The sequence below is a fragment of the Lagopus muta genome, chromosome Z (genome assembly GCF_023343835.1).
Source record: "Lagopus muta isolate bLagMut1 chromosome Z, bLagMut1 primary, whole genome shotgun sequence".
NCBI lineage: Eukaryota > Metazoa > Chordata > Aves > Galliformes > Phasianidae > Lagopus > Lagopus muta.
In genome coordinates this window covers 11,940,609-11,960,952 of record NC_064472.1, presented here as the reverse complement: position 1 = coordinate 11,960,952, position 20,344 = coordinate 11,940,609, and the positions used below count along the sequence as shown (strand labels likewise).

Genomic DNA, 20,344 nt, shown 5'->3' with positions numbered 1-20,344 from the left:
GGACGGGGGGCGTGGCGGGGCGGACGCGCCATGTGTGCCGCTCTCTGCACGGGCGCGGGGGCCGCCTTAGAGCCGGGGTGGGAGCCGCCGGGCAGCACTGTGTCCTCGCGCCTCCGGTGTTGAGAAGAAGCGGGGCGAGGTCGGACCATGTCCGTCCCGCGGCGCTACCTTTGCCTCGCCGGCCGGGCGGCAGGAGTCACCTCCGCCCCGATAGGGCTGCCGCTGCTCGGGGGAGCCCGTCGGCGTCTCTTCGCCTCCCCCGGGCCGAGCGCGTCCGGGACCGGGCCATGGTGGCCGCGGCGACGAAGCTGCGGGGGTCCGGGGGCGGCGGGTGGCGGATTCCGGCCGGAGCGCGTGGCGGTGGTGGTGAAGACGACGCGCTACGAGTTCGAGCAGCAGCGGTACCGCTACGCGGGGCTGTGCGAGGAGGACCTGAAGCAGCTGGTGAGCGGGGCCGGGAGCCGCCGTCGGGCTGGGAGAGCGGCGCGGCCTCGGGCCGGGGCTGTTATCGGGGGCCGGGGGTGCCCGGGTTTGTGCCGGGCTGTTCGAGATCAGAGAACCCCGCTCTTGTTTTCCCTTGCGGCGCGCAGCGAGAAGGCTGCATGTGAGGAGGTGCAGGCGGAGGGAAGCGCTGCGTTGCGAAAATCCCTCCGACACCTGGAGAGGACTTGGTCGCGTTCCCTCCCACTCTTTTAGCTCTGCTTTGCTTCCTCGATTTGTCTTTCGTTACCTAAGAACTCCAGCCAAACAGTCGGATCTCCCGTGTGCACCTGTCTGTCCTGCTGCTGCTGCTTTTGGAGATGCCTTTTTCTTCGTTCTTTATGGGATCGGTGCAAAGGCAGGTGGTTGGTGGGGAAGGCACGCCAAGGGCAGCACCTTCCTGCTGTGTCCATCATCGCTCCAGACCGTTGCTTTGGACTTGCAGTCTTGGCTGGGCTGAAACTTGCAGATGGGTTTCATTTTTGTAGGAGGGACAGGTGATGCGTTTGTGTTGCCTTCAGAAGTACAGTATCTGAAGAAAGAGAGCTCTTGCCATTTTTCAACGTTTTCCTTTTTAACCATTTTTCTGGGTATTCAGGCAGCTGTCCACCTCCTGTGGAATTCTGGTCTGTGCATACTGCGTGTTGCGTAAATCTCTTTATATGATCGAACTTCACGTGGTGCCACAAGGAACCACCTGCCCGCATTTATACTGTCACTGCATGCAGGTCAGTGCTGCTGAGTGTCTCCCTGTTCCACCAGAGCTGCAGAGAAGCGGCATCTCACCCAGCTCACATCAAGACTGCTCCTCTGTTGGCGTGCAGTTAAGCTTCTCTCAAGGGAACTTTTATTGCTGAGAAGTATAGAGAATCAGCTTAGTTCCTCAGCGTGCAGCTGAACCCAGGAGGAACAAAACTGCTTGTTTCACCTTTCCCTAACTGCTTTTGTGCAGGTAAGACCAAGACCTGGGGATCAATAGCCTGTGTCAGCTGAAGATCTCTTAAAGAAAAGTAACCCCAGATGCACAGTGCTTTATTGCAGTAGTTGCACAAAAATCTTCAGTGTACTTTTGGAGAAAATCTCAGGAATACTAATTCTCCAGACTGTGAACAGTGCCTTTTTACGTCTGGCTTCCCCCTTAGAATACCTCCACGTGAGGAATTGCAGCAACAGAACTCATTATCTCTATGTAGCCAAAGTCTAACTTGCCCAAATACGTGTCCATCAGTATTTATTTAGGCTTTTTGCAAAAATGCCTCTATTTGCTGTCTGCTGGGAATCAGGTCTCGTATTCTTTTCCTTGATTTCTGGACTAGCAGTAGGCTCAGCAAATGCATTAGATGAGGATTCAGGAGAGTCTTAGCAGCTCTCCTGTGAATCTGCAAAATGTTTTTCCTGCTTTGGATAGTCTTGGAACTCAGTGCTTTTTGTTCTGAATTAGTCATGCTGCTTCCTGCATCTCCTTCTGGTGTAGGCTGCAGGAGCTGGTCGCTGGGCTGCTGGTCTCTGAGAAGCAGAAGCCAGACACGTGGACAGGGTGTCCCACTGGGGGTATGCAGGGTTGGGGTTTGGTTCATCATGAAGGCCATGCCCTAATGCAGATGTGAGTAGTGCAGAAGCTCAGTCACATGGAGAGTTGAGACAGGGAGCAGAGTGGGCATCTGGGCTGGCCTGAAAGCCTGTGGGCGATGAGATGACGGCAAAAAGCATGAATGTATGTAGGAAGCACTTGTTATAGGCCTAAGCAGTTGTGCTTGATTGCTGCAGCAAGAAAGCAGGCCCAAATTTAGGTGTTGCACTTGGTGTGTTTTTGCATGAAGACAGAAAAAACAGTGAATCACCTAATGCAGAAGAGACACTTGTGCATGCCTTTGAGCTTCAAATTAAATAGATTACACAAACAATTAAATTGTTCTGTATTCAAGGAGGCTCTAAATCGTTGATGTATTTTAATATACGTGAAAAAATGTACATCAGTTTGCATCATATACATGATATGCTATATGAATTATAACATACACTGAATAGCATGCTACCTTGGTATAGAAGCTGGTTTGCCAACACTTCTAATGGGAAATGCAAGCACCTGGGAGCTGTGGCCCATTTTGTGGGTGCACCAAGTGAGTTGTACTGCACAGGCAGTGTTAAAGGTTGCAGAGTCAAAGTGGCAAGTTCAGAATTCCTTAATTCTTTCTTACTGCAAACAGAGAGAGGTGAAGAAATAGTCCAGCCAGCAGAAAAATAGAACAGATGGGGGAGACATGCATAGAGAGTAAACACTGAAAGTATTTAGGAGATCTCTGAAAGATTAAATCTTTCACTGCGTCTCTGCATGTACGTCATGCAAGAGGTTGTGTTCCTATATCCCGTGGCAGATGCTCTGCGCACTGAAAAATGAGTCTGTTGAGAACTGTGCCTGTTCACGTCTGACTTGTCGTTCACATCCTATTTCTGAATGGTTCTGGAAAGCATAGTTAAGTGCTGTGAATGCCACTATGCAGGAGAGGATTTCAGAGTCTTTAAAAGCTTAGAAAGGAAGTCAAATACATGTAAAAGATGATGAAGAATAAAATAAAAAATATCTTCTGATACCTTGGAAGAAAAATGCCCTTAAGTAATCCAGCACTTTCTACATTAGCAAGATTTGTGCGTCATATCACACAGGAGATGTTCTGTTTGCTCTCATGAGATCTTAAGAGACTTTTGTATTTCTAACACTTGCACTTATTGGCTGGAAGTTCAGTAAAAGTCCTGATCTTTTTGGAAGCCCCTACACATAGTTTGCTTATGTCTTGCTCCAATTTATAGGAGGGAGATGAGGTTCTTTTAATATCTGTATACCCAGCGTGAGATTAAGAAACAATGGTTCATAATCAGGGAGACAGGGAAGGGAAGTAGAGCGACAGAAAAGATAGGAAAGAAGCAAGAATTACAGCGCTCTGAATTTCCTCTGCTTGGTGTCTAAAGGTTGATGGTTACTATAACGACTGATCCAGTCAGCTAATAGTGAAGGCTGCTATTGCTGCTAGAATTTCAGTGCCACTTTGGAACCTTTATTTTCTTCCCAAAAAACTTTTGGGCAGGCAAGCATTGCTGTCTTCCTTACATAAACTTGAGAACTCTCAGTTCCAGTACTAGATAACTTCCTCAGCCCTATTTATTTATTTTTTTCAGTTTTACAAAGCGGTTGACACATAACTGCTGACTTGTCTGTCACTGCTGGAAGGTATCTAGGGAAGATAAACAAAATTAGCTGTCCAAACACACATCAGATTCAGTTTAACTACTTTTGAAAATGTCGTCCAGTAAAAAGTTACAGTTGTGTTTTTCTTGATTGGAGGAAGGTGATTTAATGCGGACCACAGTTGATGCTCTACTGTGACTGTTTTAGGTCCCTGTCTTTGGAGTGGGGAGAGAAAGGAAAGAATTGAAATTTTGGAACACTGCAGCAAGTTGGCTGAGATGGTCATCTCAAAAAGGTGTTTATTTAGATATCTTGAAAATTGGCAGAGGGGTAGAGAAGGAGTATTCTGGGTATTGCTGCCTCTGAATGAGGCACAGTTTGAGCTCAGTGTTAATATAGGGCACCAAAATAATGCTAAGCAGGGCTGGTCCAGAAGGAAGTTTCCCCCAGCAGTACAAAAGCCTCAGCTGGAGCTTGTGAGTTCTTGTGCACCAAAAGGAAAATCATAGAAGTGGAGAGGAATTGGGTGCATCCCTACAGTTTAGATGCTTGCAGCACCAGCTGTTACTAATCTATGCATTAAAGTTTCAGTGCTGCTTAGACGGTCATCTCTTAAGGAAAATGCACTATTAGCTCTCACTGGATAAGGATTTTTTTTTCTTATATTACAGAAAAACCTCATTGCTTCTTTTACATCAGATAGCAAAAAGATTTTTTTTTTTTTTTTTTTTTTTTTTTTTTTTTTGTGACCTTACCTCTAAATTTATTTTCCTAACTACCAGACATTCTGGTTTCTGGGTGTCATACCACTACCCACAAGGTATTCTTAGCAACTAGACAGGCTTTTTGTTCTTTAGACTTCTGTTTGAAATCCTGCTTTTCATTCAAAATGCCCTTGATCCACTAGAATTCTATTCAGAAAATGCCACTCAGATATTTTTAACACTAGGGTTTTTGTAGATACAAGGCAGGGAGCACAAAGGGAAAACTAATGTGCAAACTGAAAAGTTTAACAAAATAATGATTTTGAAATGAAATCTCAGTCTTTTTGAAAAACACAAAGCCCCCCCACGTTTTCTTTTTAGAACTTGAGACATTCTAAAAAACAGAGTGTTAGAGTGCATATCAGCCCGTATATTGTGTGGATCCAGATGTGTGGTATATGAAGGTAGGATGAGGACTTAATTAACAACATTGAGGTGGTGCTGTGAGGCTTTTCTTTATTCAGATGAATTCAGACTAGCCATCTCTGGTTGCATGTTCTGTAATGTGAACTATTCCAGCAGATTGACTTCTAGGGAGTGCATAAAGAGGGCTTGAAAACTGGCAGAACCGTAGTTTACTGCCTCGCCTTGAAAAGAAAAAAAAAAGAATACTGTGTACTGAATTTGAAGCATCATGGAGTCAAGAGATGGATTACAGTACACCAAGGTTATATAAACTAGGACACTTTTCTCACAAAAAGTTTGAGCTGCTCTGCTGCAAGCATTGTGGTGTGTGTAACTGTGGTTCAAATCACAGTCACAGTGTTTTTTTTACTTACCTTTACTTTCCAGACTTGGCATTTGTGTCTCAGTGTTCAGTAAGTTCAGTTGCTACATTACAGAATAAAATGCCTTCAAGGTTGTCATTTGGTCTTGTGAAGAGTCTGGAAATGACTGAAACAAATGACTGGAACGTTGTTTCTTCTTCCGTAGTGTGTGTTTGTTTTTCCAGCACCTCATTCATGTATACTTAGATTGTATATAGCAAATAAACATGAATGTATGGTGTTTTGGTGTGTTTAAATTAAATGTCAACTGGCTTGTAATTTAATGCTTAATACAGCTGAGAAAGGCTTTTTTTTGGGGGGGGGGGGAGCCTTTAAGTAGTTGTGATTTATGTCATTGTTATGTTAGTGTCTACTTGGATTGCTTGCATTGTGCTGGATTTCTGGAAGCCTGCAACTGCAGAAAGAAATTCCTGATTTGTTTATAGTTAACACAACAACTTGTTCTGGATTAGGTTGCAAACCCACTATATGGATTCCTCAGTTGTGGTTAAAGTAACAGTGCTTTAATGTGGTAAATGAAGAACTAGTAAGCAGTTTGTGGTATTTCTATTTTTGTTCACCTGCAGATAAAATTCTCACCCTCAGAGCAGCATTTCTTTAAAGCTTTGGGAAAGTGATTTTGCCTGGTTTATTTACCAGGTGAAGAAATAGTCTGTCATCTGCCAGAGAAGTAATGGAATGCAAAATGCTTCATCATTGTCACTCTATGGCAGATACAAAGGCAGCATTTGGAAGGCTGCACTTACAAAAGTGAGGGGTCTATACTGCTGGGAGAAAAGGTTTGGGAGGTGTAAACAAAATGCTTCCTTGCTACTGCAGCCCACTAAGGTACAGCATGGGAAATTACATACAGAACTAATAGAAACACAGCATGCATAAAGGCCAGACACTGGAACAGTTTGTGTAGTTACACATGTCCCAGACTTGGACAAGAAAGAAGGAACTGGGCTTAATGCCTGCAGCCTGCAACTCAGTGGTACTTTGAAATGGAAAACTCAGTTCATGTTTAAAGCTTTGTAGGGAACTTAAACCTTGAGCCTGGGTCTTGTGGATTCTCAGCAGGGCTTCATTTTGGACAACTGTGTGTTTCTTTGCTACTTCAGCTAAGGGAAATGGTCATTACTAAAGTCATTCTGTAAGCAAGACATTGAGTTGGTGAATTGCACTTTTAAATTAAGTCAGTGTGTTGTAAATTCATCCAGGACCTCAGTATCTCAGTCAAACTGGTGGCTTTGCTTCAGAGAGGGCTTCAGGACTCTTGATAGGTCAGTCTGCTTGGTCTGAGTGACCCCGGATGGGTTCATGCTCTCATATTGCAGGCATGACTCTGCTGAAGCCTGTCATATTGCTATCAAAAGCTTCAGCCATAGCCTAATCAAACAAAACATCCATTCAGTGAGCCTGGTCTTCTTCAATGAAGATGTAAATTGGACTCATTTTTTTTCTAAATTTGATGACTACACAATCTTCTTCTTTTTCTCTAACAAAAGCATAGAGGGTCAGATTGGATAAATTTGGCATTTGTAGTGCAGAAGCAAGTAGGAGGACATGCTTCAGCTTTAAGAAATTTGAAAAGGCTGAGGCCTGGTGAATCCCATGAAGGCAGGATCATTGGTAAAATAAATACAGCAGCTGAAACTTGTGAGTGGTCACTGTTTGTTGTCTGGGTAATTGGTCTTCATCTAACAGAAGCTGAAGGTGGGCATGATCTGACACCGTGATGGCTGTTGTCATCCTCAGACCCAGACACCTACTGTATGAAAGCAGAGAGCTGAAGCCCCTGTTGGTTCCAGCCAAGGTTGAAGAAGCCCCAGAGATTTAGAGCTGTGTCTTGAGCAGACCCTTTTTTTTGTGGCATGATCCCAAAGTCTAAGGAATGGACATTTCTACTAGGTGGGTTCTACCACAAATAAGTGCTCAGTCTTTGTCTTCTTGTCTTTTGCCCATTGTTCTCTAAAGTCTGGAAACTGAGCTGTCGTTCATTCCCTCTTTATCTATAAATATAGTAGAACTTCCTATAGTAGAAAATAGGAAAGCTTAAGTATGTTGTCAGACTTTTACATACAGGTGAGGAGAAATGGATAAGCTCCATGTCTTCCTTACTGCTGAGGAAAATGAATTTGTTTTTAACACAACACATCAATTTGTCTAGTATTTAACATGAGAGCATAGGAAGATGATTTATGTGCAATTTTAGACTCAGACTTTGGTCTCTAAGCAGATTTTGGGTCAGTGTTCCTTAATGGTCAAGGGAACTAAGAAGTATGTACTGCCTGAAGTGCATGCTACATTCAAAGCTGTTTCTAGGTCTGGAAAAAGAAGGGACAATTTTCCATAGTGTCATCAAAATCAATTGTTTCTTTTTAAAGCAAGAGTGCTATCTGTCTTGGGAGATTATATTAATCTAGAGAAAATTTTTGAGAATACAAGGCTTTTAATAAAGCTGTGCTTTGCTTAGAAATAGTTGTTAGACTTTATCTATAGTGATTATAACACCTTTATCTTAAAGCTAAAATTAAAGCTTATGTGTTCAGCTGCTGCATTCTCAATCTGTTTGGTGATTCTTTCTACAGAAGTTGGATAGGTAGGAAACTAGTAATCTGTTCTTTTGCTTCTTGTGTGTGAGGGGGGAGGTTTGTTGTGGAAGTCTGTGTGATTACAGAATCACAGAATCACAGAATCACCCGGGTTGGAAGGGACCTCAAGGATCATGTAGTTCCAACCCCCCTGCCTGGCAGGGCCACCAAACATACACATGTAGATCAGGTTGCCCAGGACCCCGTCCAACCTGGCCTTAAACACGTCCAAGGACGGGGCATCCACAACCTCCCTGGGCAGCCCGTTCCAGGGCCTAACCACTCTCCTAGTAAAGAACTTCCCCCTAACATCCAACCTAAATCTTCCCTCCTTCAACTTGGATCCATTTCCCCTAGTCCTGCTGTTGTCAGCCCTTTTGAAGAGTTTACTCCCCTCCTGGGTGTAGGTTCCCTTCAGGTATTGATAGGCTGCAATGAGGTCACCCCGCAGCCTTCTCTTCTCCAGGCTGAACAAGCCCAACTCCCTCAGCCTGTCCTCATAGGGGAGGTGCTCCAGCCCCCTGATCATCTTAGTCGCCCTCCTCTGGACCCTTTCCAAAATCTCAATGTCTTTCTTGTACTGAGGGCTCCACACCTGGACACAGTACTCCAGGTGGGGCCTCACAAGAGCCGAGTAGAGAGGGACAATCACCTCCCTGTCCCTGCTGGCCACCCCTCTCCTGATGGAGCCCAGGATCCCATTTGCCTTTCGAGCTGCCAGAGCACACTGCTGGCTCATATTCAGTCTCTCGTCCATCAGGACCCCCAGGTCCTTCTCTGCCGAGCTGCTCTCAAGGACCACTCCTCCCAGCCTGTACAGGTGCCTGGGGTTCTTCCGGCCCAAATGCAAAACCCTGCACTTTGCCATGTTGAACCTCATTAGGTTCACCCGAGCCCAGCCCTCCAGCCTGTCGAGGTCCCTCTGAATGGCATCCCTTCCTTCCACCGTATCAACCGCACCACTCAGCTTGGTGTCGTCAGCAAACTTGCTGAGGGTGCACTCAATTCCCTCATCGATGTCATTAATAAAGATGTTAAAGAGCACCGGTCCCAAGACAGACCCTTGGGGGACACCACTTGTTACCGGCCTCCACCTGGACATAGAGCCATTGACCACCACCCTCTGTCTGCGGCCTTTCAACCAATTGCTTATCCATCGGGTCGTCCACCCATCAAATCCACTTCCCTCCAATTTGGAGATGAGGATGTGGTGGGGGACCATGTCAAAGGCCTTGCTCAGGTCCAGGTAAATGACATCGGTCAATGACATCGGTTACTGATTGTTCCTAGTTTGACTCCTAAAGGGTCTTAAAATGAGCAGAGGTCGCTAAGGCATTGCCTCCATCCTGCTGCAGTAGTAACTTAAGACTTTGTCAGTGTTGCAAATTCTGAATAAGCCTTAGAGTATAAATAGGTACATTATGTGCATCTGAAAAGCTACTGTTAATCTTAAGGTTTTAGGATAAAACGTAGAAGATGATCAGTTCATGGCTTTGCACTGGACAACATTCACGTTTACTTTTCTACAATCCTCATGGTTAGGTTAGGAAACATCAGTAAAACTTTAGCTTTTCTTTTCCCCTTTCCGTATTGCAAGGATAGTAACTCACGTACACAGAAGCAGGATTCTAAAATACGTGTGGACAGCAGCAGGAATCCTGGTGCTGCCAGCTGTGTGGCACTTGGCCTGTCAGTGCAGTGCTGTCGCATGGGGCCTGTGAGGCCCTGGGACAGTGGCTGTGCAGCTCAGGCCCCATGGAGTCAGGCTGAAGGCTGGAGAAGGAAGGCAGCCTCCAGCAACTGTCTCCTGTCTAAATGGCTGTTAAAGGTGCTCTATGAAAAATCAGCCTTTCTTTAAAAATGATCAAGCAGGAGGTTGTGTTGTGGTGTTACACTATCAGACAGCTCAGCACAGGGCCACTTGTTCAGGATGTAAAACAGGATGAGGGAGGTAAAAGTGCTTGAATTCCTGGTTAAGATGAAGACAGTTCACCATGCAAAGCAGAAGCCTTGTACGCAGAAGCAAAGCACAGTGAGGAATAATTTATTGGCTGTTCCTCATCAGTAATCAGGTGCCAGGACAGCAGGGCTAAGCACATGTAGTGGTGTGTCAGGAAGACAAAGACCATCTCTCCAATACCTGACCTTCCTTCTTCTTTATCCAAACATTTATTGTTCAGTGTGATGCCGTGACCTCTTGGTTCAGGTCAGCTATCTTGGTTCTGACCCTTCCAGCTCCTTGTGCACACCCAGCCCCTCACCAGCAGGGGAGAAGCTGAAACCTCTCTGGCACTGTGTAAGCGCTGCTCACCAACAGCTAACATATTGAAGTGTGATCAGTTGTATACTCATCTCAAATCCAATGCAAGGCACCATGTGTCTAGAAAGAAAATTTTAGGTAGAGTAGCTACCTAACATCAATAATCATGCAGAGATTCATTTCTTGCTCATTGTTCTGAGGCAGAAGCTTTCTTGGACTAAGCTGAAAGATCATTTGCTGGCAAATCTGGCACATGAATAAGATAAATAAAATTGCAAGATGGAGTTTGTATTTCATGTGTAGAAGTAAATAATCTGTGAAATTAGCAGTCTGAAAAACATATGCTGCAATAAGTGTCTGCTAGTCAGGCACTCATTTGGTGACTGTGCTTTATTCACAGTGTACGTTTCCAAAGGAGACGTGAATGGGAGCCCTGACCTTGCAACCCTGTAGATTTTTTGAGTGTAGCATTTATTTGCTTTCAATTTCTTTTTGGTTGTAAAACAAGGTCAGTTAGTGCTCCAGAAAGTATGATTGAAAATCCAAATTTTAGCAAATCAGACCTCTGGTGCTAAGGGGTATGTGGGTAGTAAATACATACATTTTTCTTTTTCCTTTCCACTCCACATGGATTCTATAAGTTTGAGAACTAGCCCAGCAGTGATTAGTGCTGTATCTGTCTGCAGCATTGTGATTTTCCCCCTGCCCACATCTGGACCTCTTTGCTCCTCAGAGCGGCACCATGAGTTCTTGTGCAGAGAGTCAATTGGAATGTGTAAGCATTGTAGCTGGGGAGGAGATCCAAGGCAATTCATGGGACTTAACACCCTGCACCCCAGCAAAGTTGTGCTAACAAGCACAATGACCTGGAAGATCAGTGAAGGTGTTTTCAGGTTTCTTTGCTTATGACCAAGCACAGCTGGCAGCTGCCCACATTGGCTGTCTGTAGTGCTGTTGATGCCATCCAGGCAAAGCCTAGGAGCCCTTGCTATTGGAGAAGGCTTCCTCATCCCAGCTGTAAAACCAGCTGAGGATTTCATTTCTACTAGGTTTCAATCACTGATTCTAAACCCACTAAGCAGAATGAAGATGCAATTCCAGAACAGCCAATTCCATTCTTTTGTATAATTTTTTCAGCACTTTGTGTGTGGCTTATGGTTGGATTTCTTCATGACAATTTTTATCAGACAAATAAAGATTGTATTTGTTGGATGTTGAACTGCAGTTAGCTGTGATTGTCATGTTTTGCCTGTCCTTTCTCCTTTGCTGTCAAGTTCTGTGGTGTGGGAATCTATATGAAAATGGGATTCGATTCAGCTGTCTGGCACTGCTTGTTCTTGGAAGGCAGTGCAGCCTTGTATAAAAGCACAGAAATGAATAGCTGGAAATGCCTTTTCAAAGCTTCTGGCACAGACAAATTTCTCTACACAAACTCAAGGAGGATTTTTTTTCTGCTCTGCGGAGTGAGAAGGGGAAATGGTGACAGTATATCATCTTAGAATACTTCAGGTTAGATGGAAGCGTAAGAGGTGATGTTAAGAGGTGATCTAGTCTGGTGATCTAGTCTAGCCTACTGCTCCAAGCAGGATCTTTTTCATTAGCAAGGTATATACTAACTCCTTTCACTTAATAGCATCTTTTTTTCCTTTTCTACTTCCAAATTCAGCTTAATCTGCATACAGACGTGTGTTTGGCATACCAGCAGCAAATGAACAGACTAAATAATGAGGTGGAGAATATATATAGAGAGGCAGTGACTGAATTATTTGAATGGAAGCTCATTAAAAAAAAAAAGTATCGGATAATGAGGCAGTGGTCTTACTGGCCTGCTCATTCAGGTCTTACCTATATGAACTTCTAATGTTCGCACAGTCTGAAGAGTGTCCTGAGATTATTTTAATTATTTTGCTTCCAAGAAGAATGGTGATAGAATGCAATTCCTGACTGCAGTTTGTCTTGTTACTGATACAGTTTTGAAAAATTTGGTCAGTGAACCAAGGGCCAATATTGAAGGCAGTAGGTGGCTTTACCTTAAGTTTTGCTTTGTTTTTGATGCAGGGGAAGTGCTACCTTTGTTACCATTTGGCAGTCTTCCATTTTGACTCAAATGCGGTTTGAAGGTTAATGCTATAAGTCTTTTGGAGATACCTGTTTTAATTAAGCATTTGTGTTGCTTTTTCTGTTGTCCTCTTATGGTTAGCATGAAGTTTAGGTAAGTAGCTAACTATTTCAGTGCTTTCATCACATGCTGGAGGAGGATATTACTAAAACTGTTTTATGTAGATTTACCCAGAATCTTAAGTGCATGAATTTAGAGAAGTGTCTGCAGTGGCATAGAGGTCAGTGTACCATGTTTGTTTGCATGACTGTGTGCAGCCCTGGAGGTTGATTACTGTGGCAGTGTAATTACTTTAATTGGTGAGCACAAGCTGGCTGGGATTTATACAGAGATGTAACCAAAGGGACACTTACAAAAACATGTATATTTATAATGAGATAAAGTAAGTTTTGTGTAGCTTCTGTTTACATTAGTCGCTACAGTAAGTGCTCTTGATTAACTGTTCCATTTTCTATCTTACAGCTTGCCTTGAAGGGATCTAATTACGCTGGTCTATTAGAGCGGCATCGCATTCATACAAAAAATGTGGAGCATGTTGTGGACAGTTTACGGTAAGAATACATGGATGCTGAGAATTTCAGAACTTGCAACTGTACATAGGTGTGCGAAATAAACAGAAAAGAACAGTTAAGAAAGCTTTGTATGACAAGTCTTAGTAAAAGAATATTGAGAACAGGATGATATGGATGGACGGTCATTCCTGAAACATGTGAACTAGTTCTGTTTGGTTAACTAGCACATGAAATGATTATCTTGAAAACAGATGGAAAAGATAGAAAGCATTTGTGTGGGCATAAAATGCTTCTAAGCCAAATAACAGTTTAATTAGTCCATAGCTACATGCTAGTTTTCCAGAAGGATGTGACAGTAAAAGATATAGCACACATTCTGGCTTTTTTCTGCACTTTTCAGGAGTGAGAAGATAGAAGTCCGTCTTGTTAAACGTCGAGAATATAATGAAGAGACAGTTCGATGGGCAGATGCTGTTATATCTGCAGGAGGTATGATTTTATGAAAATGAAGTATTTCATTATGTTTTCATAGATGCATTTTTCAAATAAAATTTGCAAAGTATGAAGCATCTGGAGATATTCATACCTTGAAAACAAATTCTCCAGTATCTAAAGATGTAGCAGTAGGAAATAAAAGGCAACGCGTGGCCACTTTGGATATGTTTAGTGTTGTCTTTTGTAAAATGGTGTAAATTGTTGACTTTTCTATTGCTATCTACTGAAGAGGATAAAATACTTTTCTGTGATTATGTGTAGCCCTTTACCTCACTCTATTTTTGAGAAATGTGAGGCGGAGACTAACAAACTGCCATTTCCTTCCCTTCCCAAACTTTCTTTCTTTCTTTCACATTTAATTCCAGTGACTGACAGACGTATCTATTTGGATAGATAGAGGTATGCAATTTCTGAGCCGCTTCTGCCACTGCTTAGAGCTTTCTAAATGAACCAACAGAGCAGCTATCCTGATTGATTCCTTTTAACATTGGTTTGCAGCTGGTCATTCAGTTTTGCTTTTATAAATTGCTGCAAAATCTACTGTGTGTTGCTGAGCTCTGACGTAATGTTCAAGCATTTGTGGCAGTACCTGAACACTGCCTTGCATTCGTCTTCTTCCTGTCCATTTTGCCCTTAGTATTCAAAATAGGTTTTATGGGATGTGTTTATACCACAAACACCTCAGTAGGCTTATTCTCAATTTACCTTCTCAATTTAATGCGAGACTTTTTTCCGAACATGGATATGTGGAGCCAAATAAGATGTTTAAATTATGCCTTCTGATATGAAACTAGAGCTGTTGTTTTGATAGGAATCACTGTAAAATCTGATATTGTTTTCTGGCTTCTGAGATTTTGTTTAGCATTATTTTCTAAATGATTCATCTTAGTAGGTAATAAGTATATAGAAACCTCCATAAATCTCTTTTCTAACTTCTTCCAGTCACATTTGTTATCTTGAATTTTGTTGGTGGTGTTTTGCTATAAAATATTAGTAGTTTTCTGGTCCTTTTTTTGGTGTGTGTGTGTGTGTGTGTGTGTCTGTGTGTACCCCTTAGCTGATTGGCTGTAAATACAGATAGATGGTTAAGGGTGATATGTGCTACAAAACATGTGAGACTATTTGGATTAGAAGGAAAAGTGAAACTAACATCTTCTTGTTTTTCTGTAGGTGATGGTACAATGCTGTTAGCAGCCAGTAAGGTCTTTGATAAATTTAAACCAGTTATTGGAGTAAATACTGATCCTGAAAGGTAAAAACACATTTGGGGAAGCAGTGCTCCATTTAATATCAGGCATAATGTGCATCTATTTTCATGATGCATGTGGCATGCCCATGGCATTTAGCAACATGTGTGTCTATTGTACTTGATTGTAGGTATCAAGTTAACTTTATTATTATTATAATTTTTTTATTATATATTATAAAAAGTTTTATTATAAAAGTTTCCAGAAAGGGTTGTCCCCTCTCATCTGAGAGGACTACAGTGTATTGGATGAGCATTACTGTATTCAGTGCTTTCATACAAATGTAGAAGTGCTTGGAGTTTGGTGACTTGTGTTACTGACAACAAGCTTGGTGCTGGAGGTTGTGGTATAGAGTACTGAACGGAAAGGAGACTTAGATAACAAAAGCAACTCAATGTGGTACCTGAACACTTACTTAAAGGGAAGCATCCTTGGAAGATGTTGCCTTCTCAACCACTTACTGGCATTTAGTTGTCCTCTATAAACTCCACCTAGCAGTAAGATTGCTTTGGACAGGTGGATCCAGTGTATTGGTACTGCTCAGTGGGAATAACCTTCAAATGGGTGGCAGATAAAAACTCAGAATTCACTAAGATTTAGATTTTTGCTTCTGGTATAACCAATTAAATAGTAATAATATTAATTATATTAATATAATAATATTAAATTAATTATGTTAATTATATTAATATAATAATAATATTAAAATTAATATTATAATAATATAATATTAAATATATAATAATAGTAGATAGATAAGAAAGCAGTGATAAAATATTGTAATAATCTCCATACCTTGTTTCTCTTAAACATTTTTCAAATCTGTTAACATATTTTCTACAGTATCAAGTCTAAGTAACAGGGTTCAAATAACTTGCTTCAAGTTATCAAGTATCACTCATGCAACAGTGTTTAGCTTTCTGGCTTGGATGTGCCATTCATTTGATCTTAGGCCTGTCACCTGCCTGTCTTGTATCCCCAACTTGTGTTAAATATTGTTCCTAACTGGCAAAGTTTTTAACTTTAAATTCCTTGCCTAGAACTGCAGTGACAAGAACTCTTGGAATGTATACCTTATTGCAGGATTGCTAGCTGAGCAGCCCATTGTTAGGAGAAATATGGAAATAAGATCCTCACCTCTTGTGAATGCTGCAGGAGGTGGAAGATGGGTGTGGTTGCTGATGTACTTTTAATATTATGGGCTTGTAAAAGTAAAAAGTCTAGCTTTGCTTTGTGTAACGAAAAGCTTTTTTTTTTTTTTTAAGGCATCAGATATTGGTATACTGTCATTTTCCAGTGCCTTTATTCTCTTTTGCTTCCAGATCGGAAGGTCACCTGTGCTTGCCTGTGAGGTATACACACTCATTTCCTGAAGCACTACAGAAGCTTTATCGTGGTGAGTTCAGGTATGATTTGCTGATTTTTGTTTTGTTTTGTTTGTGTGTTTTACAATACATTGTTTGGATAATGCTTAATAATGTGTGATCTGTAAGGAAGAAGTGATGCTTAGTAAAATTGTAATGGTTCAAATTATTAATTCTGTGTAAATGTTTACTGTATTGAAAAACGTGTAGTTCGGAGTGGTGCTGGACTGTAAAGGATAAAGTTGGCTGCTGGTTCCTGGAAAAAAAGGCATTTGGTATGACCTTCACCAATTGATTTTCTTTTCTGACTTAGCAAATGACGGATGTGTTTGCTTAATATATTTCAACACTTAGGAGCATTCTACAGTGTACAGTGTACAATTTTACATAGTACAGTGCCTGGTGATGCTAATAGAAGCTGATGAAGCCTACATGGTTAGGAAGTGGTCAGTTTGATGTAGATGGTTTTGCTGATTAAGGTACAGTGACTTAAATTTTGTTACTCGAGTAGTCTTAGGGAAAGCTTTTCTTTATCATAAAGGTTGCTCGATGCTTTCAATACTATATATTCTCAAAATAATTAAACTCACTTGAACTAAGGAGGAAGCAATTTGAATTTTAAAGGACAAACTAGGGTACAGTTTTTCACAGTCTCCTGTTTAAAATAAAAGACATGGTTCTGTGGTGTCCTGGTTTTATGATTTTTGATTGGTATTCCACATCAAAGCATCACTCAGTGCCCTGTCAATTGCCGGACTGCCCTCTTTGCTCCCTAGCCGTCTTGCCTACAGCATTAGAGTAAGGGCTTCAGTTTTGGAAACTCTTTATTTGATTTATTAGTTTCAATTCCAATCCTACTGTATTTTATTATCTCACATTCCACTGTTATATTTAGAAAACAAAGTTTTTTTTTCCTCTTAGCTTGTTGCCACTGTTTTCCCTGTTAGGTCCATCTCCCTACCTTTTTTTTTTCCTTCCCTCCCTCTGCTTCCTTTTCCAGGGTGTGGGTCTGTGGGTCCCCCTTATCACTGAACTAGACTGAACCAGGCCACACTGTGACATGTGGTGTGTTAACATTCCAGAAATAATTCTGTGATGGCAAGCAATCAAACAGAAGCAAGTCATTCACATTATAATATATTGCAGTTGTTTTTTGTTGTACTTTTAGAATACTTAATTTGTAGCTTGAAGCATTCTTGCATTTGTGCCATGAAAAATTCTAGAATGAGGTGAATATAGCCATCAGGTTTGATTATACCTAACTAAAGGAGTTTCAGTAGTTGTTACTAAATGAAAAGATACTTTTCAAATCAAATGTCCTCAGGCTTAGAAAGCAGAAGCTTTTAACTTTCCACCTTGCTAAGTAGTTTTGTTAAAGCTGTTAAAGTCCCTTGCTACTCTAGCCACTTGTAACATTTTATTGGATGCCATCTTGAAATTTTCATTGTTTTGCTCCTGTTGTTGCTCTAACAGGACTAAAGCCTCTCCAGGGCAAAACACAAAATATCTTTCTGATTATTGCTTCAGATTAAGCTTGAAAACTGATATTCCTAAGCAAGGACTTGAGTGGTTGTTCTCTGATTTATTTAAGCATAAGGAATCACAGGATCACAGAATGGCCAGGGTTGGAAGGGACCTCAAGGATCATGAATCACGAATCTCCAACCCCCCTGCCACAGGCAGGGCCACCAACCTCCACATTTAATACTCGACCAGGCTGCCCCGGGCCCCATCCAACCTGGCCTTGAACACCTTCAGGGATGGGGCATCCACAACCTCTCTGGGCAGCCTGTTCCAGCACCTCACCACTCTCTCTGTAAAGAACTTCCCCTGACATCCAGCCTCAATCTTCCCTCCCTCAACTTAAAACCATTTCCGCTTGTCCTGCTGTTATCTACCCTTTCAAAGAGCAGATTCCCCTCCTGTTTGCATGCTCCCTTTAGGTACTGAAAAGCTGCAAAGAGGTCACCCTGCAGCCTTCTTTTCTCCAGGCTGAACAAGCCCAGCTCCCTCAGCCTGTCTTCATAGGGGAGGTGCTCCAGTCCGCGGATCATCTTTGTGGCTCTCCTCTGGACCCTCTCTCTCTCTTTCTTGTACTGGGGGCCCTAGACCTGGACGCAGCATTCCAGATGGGGCCTCACAAGAGCAGAGTAGAGTGGGACAATCACTTCCCTGTCCCTGCTGGCCACCCCTCTTCTGATGGAGCCCAGGATACCATTTGCTTTCTGAGCTGCAAGAGCACACTGCTGGCTCATGTTCAGTTTTTCATCCATCAGGACCCCCAGGTCCTTCTCTGCAGGGCTGCTCTCCAGAACTGCTCCTTCCAGTCTGTATGGATGCCTGGCATTCCTCCGGCCCAAGTGCAAAACCTTGCGCTTTGCTGTGTAGAACCTCATCAGGGTCACCCAGGCCCACCTTTCAAGCCTGTTGAGGTCCCTCTGAATGGCATCGCTACACTCATTTGGAAGGAAATTTTGTGCTAGGTGGATACCTAGATCAACTTGTCTGAAAGAACTTCTGATGGCTCAGAGTTCTATTAGGATGGTGATGTATATATGTTGGAGACTGGAAAGAGGATTTTTTTTTTTAATCCTTATCCTTGAACTATGTGGAAGTCACTTTACTTGAAGAAATCTATTAGCATTTACCTTGTTCCATGTAACAACCAATCCAGTTGATTTATAAAGAACAAGCTATATCAGACTATCTTTGTTTTGTGACGGTAAACAGTGTAACAGGATCTCAGAATAGGGATGTAATAGTCCAGTTCTATAATTTTTTTTCTTTCTTAATTGAAAGTAGTCTTTCTGTTTGGATTGGCTGGAAGAAACCTGATGAGGTTTAATGAAAGCAAGTGTGTAAGGTCTTGCACCTGGGGAGGAATAACCACATGCATCAGTACTAATTAAGAGAGGAGCCCTACAGAGAAGGACCTGGGGGTCCTGGTGGACAACAGGTTGGCCATGAGCCAGTAGTGTGCCCTTAGGGCCATAAAGCCTGGTGGGATCCTGGGGTGGATTAAAATGAGCATGGCCAGAATACTGTGTCCAGTTCTAGGCTCCCCAGTCGAAAAAGACAGGGATCTTCTAGCAGGAGTCCAGCAGAGGGCCACAAAAAATGTTTGAGGTGTTGGAGCATTTCCCATATGAGGAAAGACTGAGTAACCTGGGTCTGTTCACCCTGGGGAAAAGAAGTCAGAGGGGATCTGATAAATGTTTGTAAGTATCTAAAGGGAGATGGGAGACAAATGCATCAGGTCAGAGTCTTCTCAGTGGTGTGTAGCAATAGAACAAGGAGCAAAGGCCTGAAACTTGTACATAGGAAGTTCCATACAAACTTGTGGAAGAACTTCTTTATGGGAAGGGTGATGGAACACTGGAGCAGGCTGCCCAGAGAGGCTGTGGAGTCTTCTTGTATGGGAGATACTTAAGACCTGTCTGGATGCCTACCTCTGTGATCTATTGTAGGGTATTTGCTTTAGCAGGGGGTTGGACTTAATGATCTCAAGGTCCTTTCTGACACCTGTGATTCTGCGTGATTCTGCATAATGTAACTTTTGAAGACATATTTTGGTCAGTGTCATCTTATTTTACACATAGAAAAAACATTAGCTGGCAATTTGGTGAGGGTAAAGTATTAGCATTTTGATATGATTAACTTCATAAGTAGAGAAGTGATACGGAAGCTATAAAACTTGTAATGTGACCTTGTATTTAGCCTTTAATTGTAAGATGCTCTGCTTTGTGAATGAACGGGTACAACCCTTGTATCTTCAAGACTCTCTGATCTTAGCTAATTCTGTAATGAGTATTTTGGATACTGATAAAAAACTTTTCCCATCCCTAAGGTGGCAGTGGCGACAAAGAATCCGACTGTACCTGGAAGGAACTGGTATTAACCCTGTCCCTGTAGATTTACATGAACAGCAGCTGAGTCAAGAACAACACAGCAGAGCTCATATAAATGAAAGATTCCAGGATCAAAGTAGGTTAAAGTCTGTGACGAGAATGTAATCACTTTGCTATGATAATTTTGAATAGGAGGCATAGATTTGTAAGAACTGAAATATTTGAAGTGTGGTCACTGTGTTTGAAAAGTGGGAAGTGGTGATACTTGTTAGCTCAAGGTTCAGGCTCTGGGTTTTTTAGATGGGAGTATGATCGTCTTCTATGTTTGTTAAGTGGTGTCTCTTAGGATTACTTGGGGTTACCATAGGAACAGTTTACCATGAATTCAGCAGGTCCACACTGAAAGTGTCTCTGCATTCACTTCTACTAAATTTGAGGTAGATTACCTCACAATTGAAAAACAAGCTGTCAGTCTGTCTGCAAGCAAATGAAAAAAGACAAGTGACAATGTCTTCTTGGGTAATTCCTAGGTCATCAAACACTTTCCATTGTTTTCTTTATGCTGGACTGAGAATTCAAGAGCCTCATTTTTCCAGTCCTGTATTTCTTCACTGAGAAATCCTGTTCATTATGAAATACTCATTAATTCCTTTAAACTACCTTTGATGTAACTTCTAATTCTTAGAACTTAATCTAAAATATTTATT

The 20,344-nt window shown here is 42.1% G+C and overlaps 1 protein-coding gene across 5 annotated transcripts in view; it reads left to right on the top strand.

The window, feature by feature from the left end:
• NADK2 (NAD kinase 2, mitochondrial) overlaps positions 1-20,344 on the top strand; it is a 32,375-nt gene continuing 12,031 nt past the window's right edge. Inside the window, exons 1-6 of one of the 5 annotated variants that reach the window (XM_048930466.1) lie at positions 1-444; positions 12,634-12,722; positions 13,084-13,172; positions 14,349-14,430; positions 15,748-15,831; positions 19,637-19,773. In XM_048930466.1, the coding sequence (XP_048786423.1) occupies positions 148-444; positions 12,634-12,722; positions 13,084-13,172; positions 14,349-14,430; positions 15,748-15,831; positions 19,637-19,773 (778 nt within the window). In that variant the 5' untranslated portion in view covers positions 1-147. Of the gene's footprint in view, positions 445-546; positions 1,433-12,633; positions 12,723-13,083; positions 13,173-14,348; positions 14,431-15,747; positions 15,832-19,636; positions 19,774-20,344 lie in introns of those variants that run through there. The other 4 variants (XM_048930467.1, XM_048930464.1, XM_048930465.1 and 1 more) reach the window with 4 other exon arrangements.